The 20,754-nt window shown below is 35.8% G+C and overlaps 1 protein-coding gene and 1 non-coding gene across 2 annotated transcripts in view; both read left to right on the top strand.

The window, feature by feature from the left end:
* ADAM2 (ADAM metallopeptidase domain 2) overlaps positions 1 to 20,754 on the top strand; it is a 166,026-nt gene that overhangs the window by 85,196 nt on the left and 60,076 nt on the right. The window contains exons 12-14 of the mRNA XM_064583829.1: positions 7,873 to 8,053; positions 13,941 to 14,039; positions 14,153 to 14,348. Coding sequence (XP_064439899.1) covers positions 7,873 to 8,053; positions 13,941 to 14,039; positions 14,153 to 14,348 — 476 coding nt within the window. The remainder of the gene's footprint in view (positions 1 to 7,872; positions 8,054 to 13,940; positions 14,040 to 14,152; positions 14,349 to 20,754) is intronic.
* Positions 17,670 to 17,776, top strand: LOC123849091 (U6 spliceosomal RNA). The gene has a single exon (XR_006791934.1). It is a non-coding gene; the product is annotated as a U6 spliceosomal RNA (small nuclear RNA).

Below are 20,754 nucleotides of genomic sequence, written 5' to 3'. Positions count from 1 at the left end.
TGTAGTGTTCCATGATTCATTGTTTTCTTTTTTTTTTAAAGATTTTATTTATTTATTTGACAGAGAGATAGAGAGAGAACACAAGTAGGCAGAGAAGCAGGCAGAGGGAGAGGGAGAAGCAGGCTCCCCGCAGAGCAGGGAGCCCAATGCGGGACTCAATCCCAGGACCCTGGGATCATGACCTGAGCCGAAGGCAGCTGCTTAACCGACTGAGCCACCCAGGCGCCCCCATGATTCATTGTTTTCATATAACACCCAGTGCTCCATGCAATATGTGCCTTCCTTAATACCCATCACCGGGCTAACCCATCCCCCTACGCCCTCTCCTCTAAAACCCTCAGTTTGTTTCTCAGAGTTCACAGTCTCTCATGGTTCATCTTTTCCTCCGATTCCCCCCCCTTTCATTTTTCCCTTCCTTCTAATGTCCTCCATGCTATTCCTTATGTTCCACAGATAAGTGAAACCATATGCTAATTGACTTTCTCTGCTTGACTTATTTCACTTAGCATAATCTCCTCCAGTCCCATCCATGTTGATGTAAAAGTTGGGTATTCATCCTTTCTGATGGCTGAGTAATATTCCATTGTATATATGGACCACATCTTCTTTATCCACTCGTCTGTTGAAGGGCATCTCGGCTCTTTCCACAGTTTGGCTATTGTGGACATTGCAGTGCTTATGGACCTTCTTTTCACTACATTTGTGTCTTTGGGGTAAATACCCAGGAGTGCAATTGCTGGGTCATAGGGTACCTCTATTTTTAATTTTTTGAGGCACCTCCCCACTGTTTTCCAAAGTGGCTCTACCAACTTGCATTCCCACCAACAGTGTAAGAGGGTTCCCCTTTCTCCACAACCTCTCCAACATTTGTTGTTTCTTGCCTTGTCCATTTTTGCCATTCTAACTGGTGTAAGGTGGTATCTCAGTGTGGTTTTGATTTGAATTTCTCTGATGGTTAATGATGATGAACATTTTCTCATGTGTCTGTTAGCCATTTGTATGTCTTCTTTGGAGATGTGTCTGTTCATGTCTTCTGCCCATTTTTTGACTTATTTGTTTTTTGGGTGTTGAGTTTGAGAAGTTCTTTATAGATCTTGGATATCAGTTCTTTGTCTGTAGTGTCATTTGCAAATACCTTCTCCCATTCTGTGGGTTACCTCTTTGTTTTGTTACTGTTTCCTTTGCTATACAGAAGCTTTTTATCTTGATGAAGTCCCAAAAGTTCATTTTCACTTTTGTTTCACCTGCCTTTGGAGATGTATCTTGAAAGAAGTTACGGTGGTCGATGTCAAAGAGGTTACTGCCTATGTTCTCCTCTAGGATTTTGATGGATTCCTGTCTCACATTGAGGTCTTTCATCCATTTTGAGTTTATCTTTGTGTATGGTGTTAGAGAATGGTCGAGTTTCATTCTTCTGCATGTGGCTGTCCAATTTTCCCAGCACCATTTATTGAAAAGATTGTCTTTTTTCCATTGCATATTTTTCCTGCTTTGTCAAAGATTATTTGACCATAGAGTTGAGGGTCCATATCTGGGCTCTCTATTCTGTTCCATTGATCTATATGTCTGTTTTTGTGCCAGTAACATGCTGCCTTGGTGATCACTGCTTTGTAATATAGCTTGAAATCGGGCAATGTGATGCCCCCAGCTTTGGATCTCATTGATAGCATTTTTAAGTTCTGACAGTTCAGCTTTCATTTCTGCCCTTAGAGACTCTATGTTGCCATTAATTGATTTCTCCATTCTAGCTATCATCTTCATAACTGTTACCCTGAAGTCCATTTCTGACATCTTGGTTATATCTGTATCCATTTGTAAATCTGTGGCAGAAGTCACAGTGTCTGAGTCTTTCCTATTTTGGGGGTTCCTCTTCTTAGTCATTCTAAGAGGAGTGTTTCAGGGAATGTACAGAGTCCAAGTTATTGACCACAACCCAAGGAAGATACACCTGTTTTATAGGGACGTTAAGGTTGTCAGCCTCTTGTTCTCTCAGCCTGTCTTCTGGGGGAGGGGCCTGCCATGCTGTTACTCAGGTGACCCTGTTTGGACAGAGTTGCCCTGCCCCCTGAGGGGGTGGTCAGTGAAAACCCTTTTTGGGTGGGCTATTGTTCTCTGGCGGGTTTCCCTGGTGGCTTTCTGTATCTCTTCTGAGAGTCAGAACAGAAGAGACTTTCCAACCCTCTGCCTCAGAACAGAGAGATCACAGTCTGTTCTTCAGTGAGCTCTCCAGGTCACACTATCTCCATTTCTGTCTGTGTTGCTATAAACTGCAGTGTCCTCAGTTGTGCGCCCCTCAGCAGCGCTCCCTGTCCTAGCCTCCAGGTCGGGGCACATCTTTGCCCTTTGTGCTTCTAAAACCACTAGCCGCCCTCAGTTTACACCTGCGGCCATGCAGCTCTGGGTTTCAGTGTGGGGGGGGCTGTCCTAAAGTTCTTTCCCTGTCTCTACCAGTCTGCAAGTCTGTGCCCTGTCCCCAGCGTGGGAGGCTTTTGCTCACCAGTGGTGCAGGATCCTGAAGTCTCCCTCCCCTTTCCATTTATCTTCCAACATCTGCCCATGGAATCAGGGCTCCCCGCTTCATACCTTGAAACCAACCACCTGTGATATTCTGTTTGTAGAGATCCAAATCTATCTTCTTACATTTCAGGCTGATTTTGTGGGTGTTCAGAGTGGTCTGGTCCAGCTCAATTCAGGGGAGTAGTTGGAATAGGATCCCCTACTCCCCCACCATCTTTTTTTCTCCCCGACTTTATCTCTCCTTCTATTCTGAATGATAGCCTTGCCCGATAGAATATTCTTGGCTGCTGATTTTTCCCTTTCAGCATGTTGAATATATTGTGCCATTCTCTTCTGGTGTGCAAAGTTTCTGCTGAAAAATAAGCCTGATAGCCTTATGAAGTGTCCTTTGCATGTAACCGTCTTCTTTTCTCTTGCCACCTTTACAATTATTTATCACTATTTTTTTTTAATTTACCATTTCAATTAGTGTGTGTCTTGGTGTGGACTCTTTTGGAACTCTTTGCTTTCTGAATCTGGGTCTCTGTTTCCCTCCCCAGATTTGTGAAGTTTTCAGCTATTACTTCTTCAAATACATTTTCTGCGCCCCCCTCCCCTTTCTCTCTTTTCTCCTTCTTTGGTCCCTATAGTATAAATGTTATCATGCTTGATGGAGTCTTTGAGTTCTCTGAGTCTATTCTCATTATGCAGTATTTGTCTCTCACATGTTCAGCTTGCTTGTTTTCCATTACTCTGTACTCCAGGTCACTGATACATTCCTCTGCTTCCTGTAGTCTTCTGTTTATTCCATCTATTGTATTTTTAACTTCATTTATTAACTTCTTCATCTTTGATATTTTATATCTCTTTGTCAAGGCTCTTAATAATATCCTCCACTTTTTTCTGAAGTCCAGTGTGTCCTTGTATGATCATTATTTTAAATTCTCTATCAGACATATTATTTATTTCTGTTTCACTTAGATCTCCTGCTATGATTTTGTCATGTCTTTCATTTGGGACATATCTCTCTGTCTCCTCATTTTTCTACCTCTCTGTGTCTATTTCTGTATGTTAGGAAAGTCAGTTACATCTTCTTCTCTTGAAAGTAGTGGCTTTATGAAGAAGAAGTCCTATAGTGCCCTGCAGTGCAGGGTCCCCTGATCACCAGAACCTGGCACTTCAAGGGAGTCTCTTATGTGTGTTGCTTGCATCATGCTGTTGTGTTTGAGTTGCTTTTTCTTTCAGTCCAGATGTCTGCACTGGCTCTGCCTGTTGTGGGCTGTGCTTGCTCTCTGTGGTGTTAATGGGACCCAGGCAGGCTGGCTCTGAGGGGATGTGACTGCAAGAGGTCTCAAGGGTGGGGCAATGGTGTTAGCAAAATTTGCACTGAGCTGCTAGTCATAGGCCAGGTCCCTTATAGTGTGGTGGCCACCCAGCATGGCATGTGTTTGTGTGACTCTATTCTTGAGGCAGCTGCATGGGGCATGTGTGGAGTTAACAAAACTTGCACTGAGCCCAGGGCTGAGGCCAGCAGGCTTGGACTGTGTGGTTCCTCAGAAGAATTTGTGAACAGGGAACACTGCTAGCAAGTTAGGTAGCATGTATCAGTGCCGTGCCATCTCCCACAGGTGCCTCTGTGTTTATGCTAGATTGCAAGAGAGGAAAATGGCAACTGCCAAATCCTTTGTTGCTGGAGAAGTCCCCCATCACACTCTGAAATTAGTATAAACTGATTTCCCTCTCATTTGCCTCTCTGTTCTGCAAACAGTCACTTCTATGTTGTCTCTCTGAGAGCTGCTATCTCTTTAAGGTTGAGGACCCATCTATTACTCACCTTCCTTGCTCACCCAGTGCTGAGTCAGCTGACTTTTGAAGTTCCAGGCTCCAAGTTCTGCTGGTTATACAAACTCATGGAATTCAGCCTCTCTTCAAAGCAGATGTTATGGGGATTCACCCCCCCCTTCACCCCGCATGTGGGCCCCCTGGTGCTTTCCCTTCTCAGAGCTGGCTGCGTCCCTTTTCCTGTGGGCAGCTCCTGACCACCATTTCTGCCCTTCCTAATCTCTCTGATGTAGCTTCTTCTCTACATTTAGTTATGGGGTTTATTCGGCCAGTCTTTGGATCACTCTCTGGTTTATTAATGGGATGAGAGTGATGTCTTGTTGTAAACATGGGATGAGGTAAGCTTAGGGTCCTCCCACTCTGCCATCTTCCCAAGCCTAAATTCCATTTATTTTTCTTTAAAAGTCACTGGAATCTCTAGTGATATTACTTCTTTTATCTCTGATATAATTTGTGTTTTCTCTTTTTTTTTTTTAAAGATTTTTAAAAAAATTTTTTGACACAGAACGAGAGATAGAAAGAGCAGAAACACAAACAGGGGGAGTGGGAGAGGAGAAGCAGGCTTCCCACGGAGCAGGGAGCCCGATGTGGGGCTCAATCCCAGGACACTGGGATCATGACCTGAGCCAAAGGCAGACACTTAACGACTGAGCCACCCAGTGCCCCTTCTCTTTTTTTTTCTTAATCATTCCAACTTGGGTTTTTATCAAATCAATTGATTTTTTTAAAGACTGTATTTTAATTTCATTAGCTCTCATCACTTGTCCAGTTTATTTTCTTAATTTTATGTATAGTTTGGGGTAAACTATTTTTTCCCCTAGATTTTTAATGTGAAAATGCAAATATTTAATTTTAAACCTTTTTTCTTTTTGTGTAAGCCCTTTAAAGCTATACATTTCCCTCTAACCACAGCTTCAATTATATACCATACATTTTGATATTTTGTATTTATTTTTTATTTGGTTAAAATATTTTCATTTTCTTTGTGATTCTTTTTTTTGTCTAGTGGGTTGGTTTAGAGGTATGTCAATTGATTTTCAAATATTTGTGGATCACCTAGATGCCTTTTTGTTATTAATTTCTGATTTGATATTTATTGTTTTAGATGTACATATCTTGAAGTTCATTGTGACTTATTTAATAATAGTAATTGTTTTTATCCTTTTGTTTCCCATTTTTGCCTGATTATCTCCATGCTGTACAAACTTCACAGAGAGAGTATGTGTTGAAGTGTTGTATTTTTTTTTCAGTTAGTAATTGAAATGCTCTAATAACTTCTCCAGAGGTATATTTGAACACAGGTTTTATTCATCTTATTTCTGAGTGTTGCTTCTTCTAAAAAAATACAGATATTGGACACATGTTTTGTTTATGGATTAAGCAAAAGATGATCTATTCTAGTATTCTATACCTCACTGTAATGAGAACACTGCCTCCTGCTGTCAATGCTTCACAATTTTGTAGTGAGTGGTGAGAAAATGGGTGAAATGTGATTAAAACAGCAACATCCTGATTGAGATCTGTATTTATTGGGATGGCATTTGTATTTAGATTTGAGTCCAAGTTACAGAAATCCTAAAGTAATAATGGCTTAAAGAAAAGTTTATTTTAATTGAGGAATTAGCATTCTATTAATTGCATGGCATTTCACTGTATAATTCCACATTAATTTCTACACAGTGGCTTTCTTATCCAAGATCATCTCATAGCTCATGATGGAAGCTTTAATTATAACATTTAACCAAAATTAGAGTCACCAATAGAATGAAAACATGGCTGTCAACATTATTTTCTAGAATTTAAACATATGGTTTTGTTTTAGACCACTTATCTGACCTTTATACATGTATACGCCTAACTTTATAATTTCTTTTTTTTAATGTTTTATTTATTTATTCATGAAAGTCAGAGAGAGAGAGAGAGAGGCAGAGGCAGAGGGAGAAGCAGGCTCCCCGCCTAGCAGGGAGCCCGATGTGGGACTCGATCCCAGGACCCTGGGATCATGACCTGAGCCGAAGGCAGACACTTAACCATCTGAGCCACCCAGGAGCCCCATATGCCTAACTTTACAAAAGGCCAAGAAATGTAATGATTGTACAAGTCCTGTATTCAACTGAAAATCAGAAGTTCTATTATCAAGGAAAAATGAGAGAATGGAGAATGGGAATGTCCAACAAATGTTTGTAAAGATTCAAGCTGCAAAGAAATTCTTTAGTTGGATATAATTATGATTGATACTTTTTTTAATGACAACATTAATTTTACTACTAGGAAGTGTATCCCTTATAAACCAATTACACATAATAAACATATCTTGCATTACCTAGTTTTAAATAATATAATGCTGTATCACTTTTTCATCTTTTGGTTTTGGGTATTTAGATAGAAATCATCTGAATTATTTGCAATGTAACAATAAATCCATTATTTGTGGTTATTATAACTGGAGTATGTTTAAACCAGGATATGACCTCCAAAAAAATTGGTAATTCATTAAAAAATCCCCAATTTGTTCATGAACCTCATGTAAATAACATTTCCCTGTCCAAACCCAAAGAACTATGATTTGAGTCTATTGCCTTAAAATCCAACAACTTCACATTACCTATATCCTTCATCAAATTATAAACTTTATGAATATAATCTTTTTACATGTTAATACTATTCAGAATAACAAAAGTCATAATGTGACAGAAACCAAAGACTGTACTATTTACAACAGATGGTTTCCACATAGACTCATTTATTTAAAAATAAAAAATCATTGAGATCTGTACTCTGTGCTAGAGAAGAAAGGGATTGGAATGCCTTTTCTCCCGGAGCTAAAAAACTCTTAAGAGAAGATATGAGCAAATAAATAACATTTCAGTTGTTAATAAACATTTTAAAGAAAAATGTCACTAAAAGAATAAAGAGTAGTAATTTAAAATAAATAAATAATAAATAAATAAATAAATAAATAAATAAATAAATAATAAAGAGTAGTAAATTTAAAAGAGTAGTATTTTAGATGTGTGCTTAGAAATGTTATCTCTGTTTGAATAAAGAATTGGTTACTGGACTCGAGTTTAGACAATATATTTAAGTTAGAGAAACAGCTATCTGAGCTGTCAGGTATAGGTGTTATTCAAAATGCAGTACTGAATAAGATTACCTATGAATAAATATAGATAAAAGAAGCAAAAAGCCCAATCTCTTTTGTTAATACAGGCTATTATAATATCTAAGAGTCATGAAAAGAAAAAGAAGCAACAAATGAAACAGATGGAGTACTTTGTGAGGTAGGAGCTGTAAGAGAAAATAATGTCATGAGTGAGTGTAATATAAGAAACAATAAAATTTTATTAATTCAAACTAAAATATCTAATATAAGTTCTTGCACAGTTGATTTCCTTTGTACAGAAAATGAAGGTTTGACACTAACAAAATTGAGCATTTGACTCTTGTGGAATCCTATTAAATAGCTTTATTCCCAGTCTAGGCGATTTATGAAGCAATACTTACATAAAAATTTGAAGTTTGATATGTGTTTAGTCATTCCAGTGGTGTGAAGATCTTTAGTAACTGCAGCATGGAGGATTTTGCACATTTTATTTCAAATCCAAAGTCCCAATGTCTTCAAAATCAGCCACACTTAGATCCATCATACAAAGCTGCGGTTTGTGGTAATGGACAAGTGGAACAAGGAGAACAGTGTGACTGTGGAAGTGCAGAGGTTAGTACTAATTTGGAAGAATATATAGCAGAATTACATAAAAAATCATAAACAAATTTTTATAGTATAATGCTGCCATTTTCCCTAATACATCAAACTCATTTTATATTATAATAAGCTGATGAGTGCACTTATATATCAGTATATGGATTTAGTGGTTTGTAGATTATCCAAACAGGTGATTTTCAAGATCATTAATTCTCTGAGTCATCCTAGGTTTTACTTTCCCCCTTGAGAGTGTTCTTCCTGAATAAAGGCATACCTCAGAGATATTGTGGGTTTGGTTCCTGGCCACCACATTAAAGCGATTATCACAATAAATTTTGGTCTCCTGGTGCATATAAAAGTTATATATTTATACTATCCTATAGTCAAGTAAGTGTGAAATAGAATTATGTCTAAAAAACAAGGTTCATATCTTAATTAAAAAAATATATATTTTTTTTGGTAAATACACTTGCTGATACATTTTCTTTCTTTCTTTCTTTTTCCTAAAAAAGTGCTAATGATCATATGAGCTTTCAACAGGTCATAATCTTGCTTTAATGCTGATGGCTGCTGACTGATCAGGCTGGTGATTGTTGAAGGTTGAGGTGGCTGTGGCAGTTTCTAAAATAAGACAACAATGAAGTTTCCTTCATTGATTTGACTCTTTCAAGAACAGTTGCTCTGTAAGCATGTGATGGTGTTTGATGATGTTTTACTCACAGTAGAACTTCTTTCAAATTGGAGTCAATCCTCTCAAACCCTGCTGCTGTTTAATCAACTAAATTTATGTAATATTCTTTTTTATTATTTTTTATTAACATATAATGTATTATTTGTTTCAGGGGTACAAGTCTGTGATTCATCAGTCTTGTCTTATACAAATTCATAGCACTCACCGTAGCACATACCCTCCCCAATGTCCATCACCCAGCCACCCTATCAATCCCACCTGCCTCCACTCCAGCAACCCTCAGTTTGTTTCCTGAGATTAAGAGGCTCTTATGGTTTGTCTCCCTCTCTGCTTTTGTCTTGTTTCATTTTCATTTTTTCCTCCCTTCCCCTATAATCCTGTCTTGTTGCTCAAATTCCTCATATCAGTGAGATCATATGATACTTGTCTTTCTCTGTTTGACTTATTTCGCTTAGCAAAATACCCTCTAGTTCCATCCACATCATTGCAGATGGCAAGATTTCATTTTTTGATGGCTGCATAATACTTCATTTTATATATATACCACATCTTATTTATCTATTCATCTGTCAATGGACATCTAGGCCCTTTCCATAGTATGGCTATTGTGGGCATTGCTAATCTAATCAAAGAGGCAAAGGATCTGTACTCGGAAAACTATAAAATACTCATGAAAGAAATTGAGGAAGACACAAAGAAATGGAAAACCGTTCCATGCTCGTGGATTGGAAGAACAAATATTGTGAACAGGTCAATGCTACCTAGAGCAATCTACACATTCAATGCAATCCCCATCAAAATACCATCCACTTTTTTCAAAGAAATGGAACAAATAATCCTAAAATTTGTATGGAACCAGAAAAGACCCTGCATAGCCAGAGGAATATTGAAAAAGAAAGGCAAAGCTGGCGGCATCACAAATCCGGACTTCCAGCTCTATTACAAAGCTGTCATCATCAAGACAACATGGTACTGGCACAAAAACAGACACATAGATCAATGGAACAGAAGAGAGAACCCACAAATGGACTCTCAACTCTATGGTCAACTAATCTTTGACAAAGCAGGAAAGAATGTCCAACGGAAAAAAGACAGTCTCTTCAACAAATGGTGTTGGGAAAATTGGACAGCCACATGCAGAAGAATGAAACTGGACCATTTCCTTACACCACACACAAAAATAGACTCCAAATGGTTGAAAGACCTCAATGTGAGACAGGAGTCCATCAACATCCTAAAGAAGATCACAGGCAGCAACCTCTTTGACCTCAGCCGAAGCAACTTCTTCCTAGAAACATCGTCAAAGGCAAGGGAAGCAAGGGCAAAAATGAACTATTGGGACTTCATCAAGATAAAAAGCTTTTGCAAAGCAAAGGAAACAGTCAAGAAAACCAAAAGACAACCAACAGAATGGGAGAAGATATTTGCAAATGACATATCAGATAAAGGGCTAGTATCCAAAATCTATAAAGAACTTATGAAACTCAACACCCAAAGAACAAATGATCCAATCAAGAAACGGGCAGAAGACATGAACAGACATGTTTCCAAAGAAGACATCCAAATGGCCAATAGACACATGAAAAAGTGCTCAACATCGCTCAGCATCAGGGAAACCCAAATCAAAACCTCAATGAGATACCACCTCACACCAGTCAGAATGGCTAAAATTAACAAGTCAGGAAACAACAGATGTGGGCGGAGATGTGGAGAAAGGGGAACCCTCCTACACTGTTGGTGGGAAATGCAAGCTGGTTCAACTACTCTGGAAAACAGTATGGAGGTTCCTCAAAAAGTTGAAAATAGAGCTACCATATGATCCAGCAACTGCACTACTGGTTATTTACACCAAAGATACAAATGTAGGGATCCGAAGGGGTACGTGCACCCCGATGTTTATAGCAACAATGCCCACAATAGCCAAACTGTGGAAAGAACCAAGATGCCCATTGGCAGATTAATGGATAAAGAAGATGTGGTATATATATAAACAATGGAATATTATGCAGCCATTGAAAGGAATGAGATCTTGCCATTTGCAATGACGTGGATGGAACTGGAAGGTATTATGCTGAGTGAAATAAGTCAATCAGAGAAAGACATGTATCATATGACCTCACTGATATGAGGAAGTCTTAATCTCAGGAAACAAACTGAGGGTTGCTGGAGTGGTGGAGGGTGGGAGGGATGGGGTGGCTGGGTGATAGACATTGGGGAGGGTATGTGCCATGGTGAGTGCTGTGAATTGTGCAAGACTGTTGAATCACAGATCTGTACCTCTGAAACAAATAATACATTATATGTTAAAAAAAAAAAAGAAGAAGATAGGAGGAGGGGAAGAATGAAGGGAGAAATCAGAGGGGGAGATGAGCCATGAGAGACGATGGACTCTGAAAAACAAACTGAGGGTTCTAGAGGGGAGGGGGGTGGGAGGATGGGTTAGCCTGGTGATGGGTATTAAAGAGGGCGTTTATTGCATGGGCACTTGGTGTTATACACAAACCATGAATCATGGAACACTACATCAAAAACTAATGATGTAATGTATGGTGATTAACATAACAATAAAAATTAAAAAAAATATTAACTAAACTTTGTTGTAAACATATGTGCTGTCATCTAGACTTTGCATTTATAGGGCACAGGCAGAATAGATTTAGCATAATTTTTAAGGGCCCTAGAAGTTTTGAAATGCTAAATTGGTATTAACTTCAGCTAAAAGTGACCAACTGCATTAACCCCCAACAAGAGAGTCAGCCTGTCCTTTAAAACTTTGAAGCCAAACATTACCTTCTCCGCCCTACCTATGAAAGTCCTAGGTGACATCTTTCAATGGAAGGGTGTTTTATCTACATTGGAAACCTATTGTTTAGTGTAGTCACCTTCATTAATTATCTTAGTCAATCTTCTAGATAACTTGTACAGCTTCTACATCAGCACTTGTTACTTAACTTTGCTTTCTTATGTGGTGGATATAGCTTCTTTCTTTAAGCCTCATGAACCAGCCTCTGCCAGCTTCAGGGTCTTCTGCAGCCTCCTCACCTCTCTCAACCTTCATAGAATTGAAAAGAATTAGGGCTTTGCTCTGGATGAGGCTTTGGCTTAAGGGAATGTTATGGTTGGTTTGATCTTCTATCCAGACCACTAAAACTTTCTCCACATCAGCAATAAGGCCATTTTGCTTTCTTATCATTCAGGTGTCACTGAGCAGTATTTTTAATTTCCTTCAAGAACTTTTCCTTTGCATTCAAAACTTGGCTAACTTTTTGGTGTAAGCGTCCTGGCTTTTGGTCTATCTCAGCTTTCAACATACCTTCCTCATTAAGTTTAATAATTTCTAGCTTTTGACTTAAAGTGAGAAACATGGGACTCTTCCTTTAACTTGAATACTTAGAGGTCATTGTAGGGTTATTAATTGGCCTTATTTCAATGTTGTTGTGTCTTAGGGAATAAGGAGGCCTGAGAAGAGGGAGAGAGAGGAGCAACTCATCAGTGGAATAGTCAGAGCATACACAATTAAGTTTATTGTCTTATATGGGCATGGTTCATGACAATCCCCAAAATTGCAACAGTAACATCAAAAATCACTGAAAACAGATCACCAAAACAAATAGAATAAGATGAAAAAGTTTGAAATACTTCAAGAATTACTAAAATGTGACACAGAGACTGTTTGAAAAATGACACTGATAGACTTGCTTAATGTAGGCTTGCCACCTTCAATTTGTACAAAATGTAATATCTGCAAAGTGCAAAGAAATGAAGCACAATAAAATAAGGTACACCCATATTTCTTCCAAACCTAAGATCTGCTGGCATTCAGGAAAATAAATATATAAAGTTCTCACAAGTCGACAAGAAAATGAGGTATATTTGTGGCTTTGACTATTTTAATACAGGTCAGTATTTAAGTAAAAGATATTTGGACCATACATAATCAATAAAAGCATATTTTCTAACCCACAAAAGTCTTAGATAAAGCTGCTGGATTAGAGGGAGGTGGAAGAGTTGAGGGAATGCAATAAGGGAGAGAGATCCCGAGACTTAATAATGGGCATTTGGATGTGAGAAAATCAAGACATGAAAGGGCTTTAGTGTTCCCTACAGCAGTAGCTAAAGTCACACGTGTATACCCTCCCCAATATGAAAGTGAGCTTTTAGATACCTAGTTGGATGATTTGTTTTTAAGAAATTATTTCTCAGTACCAATTTGTCTTTCTTGTTTGGATCTGAATGGAAACTCTGAAAATTTCTAGTAAAAATTCACAGTTGTGTATGTTAGCTCTATTAACTATCATATAATTGAGCCAGTCCCTGTGATATAACTTTATTCTTTGGAATCCCATATAGATAGCAATAACAATGACATTGATTAGGCAGAATAGTTCTGGAAAATACTGCAAATTTAGTTTACCCTAGTAAGTATTATGCTATAATTCATATTAAAATTAGTGAAATTCATGATTTATTTTTGTGTAATTTACTGAGAATTTTGTCCAATTAACCCTATTCCAAATCCTGGGGAATTTAAAAAGTAAGTGTGTCTGTGTGTCTGTGTGTCTGTGTGTAAGCATCGTTTCTATAACCTTCTCTTTTCTTATCTGTTGCTTTTATTAAGCATAGTAATTGAATTTTTAAAAACAAAATCACTGGTCATGGATGGAATCATAGCATTAACCAAGGCATAATAAGATATAGATAAGTGATATAAAGGTGATAATTTCCATCACGTTTAGAAATATTATTTTCTAGCTCTTTGTCTTTAGAGGATTAACAGTAAAGTAAACTTTGGACATCCTATAAACGTTACAGACTTATTAGAACACAATAGATTCATAAGAGTTGATTAGGAATTAGTCACTATAATGAAACTGATAAATCATAGTTTCTGTTTACTTTATGTCTTGTATGTAACTATCTCTTTGTCTACAAGCACCAGAGAACTTGATGTCTTGCCTTTGGTGGACTCCAGGGTTTCAGAAAATCCTACCAATATAATCAAACCTACACTAGGGATATACAGTACAGCATAGAGTAGTAACTAATAAATATCTGTTATGTCAATGAATAAGTGGCTTTACTTTTTATGTTTGCCATGTGAATTAAGCATCTATCTGTATATTATATAATATACTGTTATCATTAAAATATCTACCTCATGCAAGTAAAAATTGGAAGATACTTCAGAGCATTTGATTTGCCTTTCAGGATTGTGATGCTAGATCAAACTCATGCTGCAATCCTGCCACATGTACACTAAAAGCTGGCTCAATTTGTGATACTGGTGTATGCTGTACAAATTGTCAAGTAAGAGCCTTCTTAAATTTTCTACATTACCTACATGAACAAAGTCATCTTCTTTATAATATTTATATGTTCACATTCTGCTTTATTCAATGTCATTTACTTCATCCCATCAGTATTCAGCAAAAGGAGTAATATGTAGGCCTCCCATTGATGAATGTGATCTCCCTGAATATTGCAATGGATCATCTGCAACATGTCAAGATAACGTTTTTGTTCAGAATGGGCATCCATGTGGAGAGAATCAATGGCTCTGTCTGAATGGAAGTTGTATAAGTGGAATAAAGCAATGTACAGATTTATTTGGTGAAGGTATTTATTATAATTTGATTTCCCATATATGTATTTTTCTGGAAACTAAAAAATAGATATTGATACATAATTGTGATTTAAAAAAATAATGTGATTTTTAGTATAAATATTTTAAAGGATTACAGAAAGAGATAAGGAATACTGTAAGAAAAAAATCAGATAAGTTGTCTGGAATTAAAGTTATGAATTGTTTCCACAAAATAATAAAGGGAAACATTCAAAGTCCATGGGATCTTCATTTGAGGAAGAAGAAAGCAGACTGAACATAAGTTACACTTCCTTCTCTCACTCCATATCCACAGTTTTCTTAGTAAATATAAAATAAATACATACGACTATGAACATTAAAGGCCAAAGTTGGCATATGAGTACAATTTAAATCACACATGCAGATACACATGGCCAGATACACGCATTCACACCTAGGAACTACAAGGATAGCTTATGAAAATCCCAAAAAAGGGTCATGAAGATCCAGTAACTATTAAACCATTGAAAGATGATGTGCACCAAGGTTGAAAAAAAAAAGGAAAACCATGGTACAAAATATACACAGAATCATTTGCTGAAGAAGGTGGAGACAACAGCAATGGCAGCAGCATGTCATGTCTATATCAGAAGAAGAAAGAACAATTGACAGAGAAAATATGCAGGATACTCATGTAAATAGCCAGGTGGGTCAACCTTTTCTCAATGGTAACAGGTAAATGCCTACTCTAATTTCTGTGTAAAAAGGTGTTGCAAAGAGATTATCCACTCCCAAAATAAACATACAATAACTACTGGTTCCAAGAAAGGCAACACAAAGATACAAGGAAATAAACTTATATAATGGTAAAGTGCTCTCCCAAGGAACTAGGTGATTTGAACCACAAAGGAAATTTTGAAGAAAGATATCTCTATCTCTCCATCTCTCTATCTCTTTATTATCTATCATCTATCTATCTATCTATCTATCTATCTATCTATCTATCTATCTATCATCTATCTATCTATCTATCTATCGATCTATCTATCATCTATCTATCATCTATCATCATCTATCATCTATCATCTATCTATCATCTATCTATCTATCTATATCTATCATCTCTCTTTCTCTCTATCATCTATCATCTATCTTTACCTATCTTTTATCTATATCATCTCTATCTTTTCATCTACATCATCTACCTGTCTATATCTATACATATATAGAGATAAATAGAGAAAGGGAAAGAAAGAGAAAGAGAAAGGAAAAGAAAATCTTGATTTTAAAGGTATACTGGTTAAAATGTAAAAATAAGCATATTGGTTAGATCATTGGAAAGGTAGAACTTCTGTTTAAGCTGGCAGGTAGAATTGCAAATTTCACCCAATGTTAAATAGGTAGATGCCAAAAAAAAAAAAAAAGTATACGAAAGCACACATTTGAACTCCTATAATTTGCTTTCCAAATTTATTTCTGTAAGAATTGGTTGTGAATGATGTCCAAAAAAAGGGAGACTAAACCAGGAGTTAGAAGAATTAAGCAAGAAGAAATAATCATCATAGAAATTAGCAAAATTCATTTTTGACTAAGATACATATCTCTTAAAATATACATATTTTAAAATTTAAAGAATAGTATGAAATGGAGTTATTAATATGTCAAAAATGTTAATCCCTAGATGAATAAAAAGAGAAAAAAATAGTTTCACCAAGAAAAAAAAACAAACCTGAAACAAAACTCAATCATTCCAATAAAATGTAGCACAAAGCAAAATTAAAAATTGGCATAAGTCAAGTATTCATTTTATAATTTAAGACAGCTACAAAAATAATAATAAAATAATTTGAAACTACAAGCTCATAAAGGAGAAAAACAAAAACAATAACAGTACTTGATTAATTCCAAAGAAGACAAGAACAAAGTTTAAAAAAGGACATAGACTAGGACAATAAATTCTAAGACAGCTTATTTACATTTAAATATTTAGTAATTACATTAAATATAAAACCTGTATTAAATATTAAATTTAGGGAAAGGATGCAGCAAGTAGTGAGAAAATAACTGGAAAAATTAAGATACATTTTATTGATGATATTTTAAAAGATACTAGACTATAATGAAACCAAAAACAGCTAATTGTTTAAATTATGACAGGAGAGAAAGTTTGCATATTTTAGGGGACCACTGTTAGCCAATTTTTTTCCTAGAGACATTTGGAGATTTTGAAGTTGAAGATCAGGCTTGGATTAGGCAGAGATCTTCTATTAGAAAAAAAAGAAAAATCTAGCAGTTGAAATTTAAGGGGACTGTCAAAACCATAGAAAATTTTTTCCATGAGGCATTTTTGGAGCTCTGAAGCTGCTCAGCAATTTGGTTAATTAGGTTAAAAACATTAAAAAGGCATTATGAATTTCCCTGTAGTCACAAGATAATCAAAGACCAAATGGTAGAAGAAGCTTGCCACCAGAAAACCTTAATCTTCTAAAAGATTTCACTACATTTTGAAGTGCCTATGTTAGGAGGCTAGGAAGCTGTTCTGAGATTCTCTAAATAGCAAGAATTTATCTCAGGAAGACTTACAGTGAAAACAAATATTGACAAGGCTATCAATTAGTAGTTTACAAGGGTCACACCCAAGATAATGAGGCAGATGTGGAACAAGACTGTATATCAGCCCTGGCCCATTTCATTGCCTGATTAGATTTCAGTGATCACTACCTCACTCAATCTGCCTAACTCAGGAAAGAGTCATTAAAAAGATAAAATAGAGAATGGAAAGTAGCAATATTTAAAGAGATAAGAACCAATACTTTTCAAAATGAAAGTTAATCCCACAAATTCAAGATGCTCTAAGAATCTTAAGAAGAATGTCTTTTTTTTCTAAAGATTTTGTTTATTTATTTGTCAGAGAGAGAGGGAGGGAAAGACAGAGAGCAAGCACAAGTGGGGGGCAGCAGGCAGAGGGAAAAGCAGGCTTCTCGCATAGCAAGGAGCGCGATGGGGGACTCGATCCCAGTACCTCAGGATCATGACCTGAGCCGAAGGCAGCCGCTTAACTGACTGAGCCACTCAGGCGTCCCAAGAAGAATGTCTTTAAAGAAAAAACACATAAAGACATCCTAGCAAAACTACTACAAAAAAATGAAAAGATGAAAACAAAACATCTAGAGTGGGAGAAAAAGGTACAATAACTTTTAAAAAACAAGTGTGAGTCAGATTTCTCGTCAACAATTATAGAAGCCAGATGACAAAATGAAGACACTTCTTAAGGGCTAAAAGAAAGTAACTGCCCACTCAGAATTCTGTAATGAGCAAAAATACCCTTTAAATCTTTTCAATAAATATGCTTGGTGCTCGCTTTGGCAGCACATGTACTAAAATTGGAACGATACAGAGAAGATTAGCATGACCCCTGAGCAAGGATGACGTGCAAATAAATGTGCTTGAACAAGTGTACATTCACAGGCAAAAGAATGAAGTTGAACCCCTACCTCACACCAAACACAAGAATTAACTTAAAATGTATTATAGACCTAAATGTAAGAGCTAAAACTGTAAAACTTTTAGAGGAAAACATAGGCATAAATCTTAAGTGACCTTGGATTAAGCAATGTTTTCTTAGATAAGATACCCAAAGCACAGGTCATAAAAGAAAAAAGAATCGTCTGGACTTCAAAAATTTAAAGAACTTTTGTTCTTCAAAGAAAATCACCAAGAAAGTAAAAAGATAGCTCAAGGAATGGAGAATATATTTGCAAACCCATATTTTTAATAATGGACATATACAGAATACATAAGAAACATGCAACTCAGCAATAAAAAGACAATGTGGTTTAACAAAAAGGAAAAAAAATGCGTAGACATTTCTGAAAAAAAAAAAAAGACATAGAAATGGCAAATCACATGAAAGATGCTCAACATCATTAGTCATTAAGGGAATGCAAATTAAGACCACAACATGGTACTTGTTCACATTCACTAGGATAGCCATAATTAAAAGACAATAGCAATTTTTGTGAGGATATGGCAAGATCTGAACTCATGCATTGCTAGACATAAAATGATACAGCTGCTTTAGAAAGCAATTTGGAGGTTCCTCAAAATGTTGAACATAGCAGTTTAACCCTTGGTATATATACCTAAGAGAACTGAAAACATGTCCCCACAAAACCTTAAATACAAATGTTCATCATACCATTATTCATTATAGCCAAAATGTAGAAACAACCCAAATGTCCATCAACTGATGCATGAGTGAACAAAATGCAGAATATTATTTAGTTAATAAAAATAAAGTGATGATTTTTGCTAAATGTGAATAAATTTTGAAAACCTATGTTAAGCTAAGAAAGCCAGTCACAAAAGACCACAGATTCTGATTCCATTCATATTTAGCTTACAAAATAGGCAAATATATAAAGACATAAAGTAAATTAATAGTTGCCTGAGGCTAGGGGAGGGAGGGAGAGGATGTATGTGATTGTATGTGTTTTGTTTGACATATATACAGTTTAATATTATAACATATTGGTGATCACCTTTACTGCCCCAACTTAATACTCTTCAATGCACTGTAATGCAGTATCTGCTAAAAATTAAGTGTTGGTTGGTTGTTTTTAAACCTAAAAGTGTGAATGTTTCTCATGCTCTCAGTCATTTTTCTCTACCTGGCCAATCTTAATGCTATTTTAATTTCTCTCCCTTTATAATTATTTTAATATCTCAAAGATAAGTCATCTTAGGCTTTTGTATCTTCTTCATACATCTTGACATGGCTCTCTTCCATATAAACTTAAGAACCAAATTAAAAAATTAACTCATACATTAATTTTAGTTGAATTGATATCCATGTTATTCTGTGGATGACCTAATGAGTGTGAAGTGGTATCTTGTGGTTTTGATTTGCATTTACCTGAAGACTAGTGATGAACATCTTTTCATGTGCTTATTGACCATTGTATTTCTTGTTTGGAGAGTGATCTATTTACATCCTTCAGCTATTTCTTTTAATGGGGTTGTCTTTTTTATTATTGAGTTGTAATAGTTCTTTATATAATCTGTATTCAGTTTATTGTTAAATTCATGTTTTGCAAATCTTTTATTTCATTGTGTAGATTATGTCATCACTTTCCTGATAGCCACCTTTGAAATGCAAAGTTTTAATTCTGATGAGGTTCAAATTATCTATTTTTGTATGTGTCTGCTTGTGATTTTGGTGTTATAAACAAGAAAGCATTGCTTAATCCAAGGTCCTGATTTACTCCCCCCCACTTTTTTTCTGGGAGTTTTATATGTTTTCCTCTTAAATTTGGGTTTAAAATCCATTTTGAGTTAATTTTGTATATGGTGTGAAAAACGGTTCCAAATTAATTCTTTAGCATGTGGATACCCAATTGCCCCAGCATCACTGTTGAAAAGATGATTATTCCCCCATTAATTGACTTGGCATCTCTGCTGAAAAAATCACTTAATTGCAAAAGTAAAGGCTTATTTCTGGACCATCAGTTCTACTCCATTGATCTACACATGTATATGCTTCTGTCAGTAGCATACTGTCTTGATTATGATAGCTTTGTAGTTTAGAAATCAGGGATGTAAGGAATCCAACTTTTTTTTTCTTTTAAGATTATTTTGGCTATCCTAGGTCTCTTGCATTTCTTGAATTTCAGAATCAACTTGTCAATTTCTGCAAAAAAGTCAGCTGTGGAATTTTATAGTAATTTTGTGTTGAATTTGTACATCAATTTGAGGTGTAATGTTACATCAACTATGTTGTTTCCAATCCATAAACATGAGATGTCTTTCCAATATTTGTATCTTATTTAGTTAATTTTAATTAAATGTTTTATAGCTTTGTAACTATCAGTATACAAGCTCTATACTACTTTTGTTAAATATATTTCTTGATATTCTTTTTGATGCTATTATAAATAGGATTTTTTTCAAATTTCATTGCTCATTACTAGTGTATAGATATCAATTGATTTTGAGTATTGAACCTTTATCCTGCAACCCTGCTAAAATTCTTTATTAGTTCTAGTAAATATTTTTAGTGGATTCCCAGAATTTCTGTATATCAGAAAATGTCATAGGAAATGGATATATTTTAATTTCTTAATTTATAATCTAAATGCCTTTTGTTTTTTCTTCTTGGCTATTTTTCCTGATTAGTACTTCCAGTACAATATTGAGTGTAAGTACTCAGAGCATATATTCTGACTTGTTCACTATCTTAAGAGTTGAGCATTGAGTTTTTCATTATTAAAGATGATGTTAGTTATGGTTTTTCATAATCCTCTTTATTAGGTTAAGGAAGTTCCACTTCTGTTACCCACTTTTTAAGTTTTTTTTTAATCAAGAGTTAAATGCTAGGTTTTCCTGTCCTCTTCTGTGTTTATTGGAATGATCATATTTTTTGTCTTTCAGTTTATTGAT

The sequence above is a fragment of the Mirounga angustirostris genome, unplaced genomic scaffold (genome assembly GCF_029215605.1).
Source record: "Mirounga angustirostris isolate CCGP_5_RB_7025 unplaced genomic scaffold, mMirAng1.0.hap1 SCAF_2, whole genome shotgun sequence".
Lineage (NCBI taxonomy): Eukaryota > Metazoa > Chordata > Mammalia > Carnivora > Phocidae > Mirounga > Mirounga angustirostris.
The sequence above is the reverse complement of the archived record's forward strand: the minus strand, read 5'-3'. Positions and strand labels throughout refer to the sequence as shown.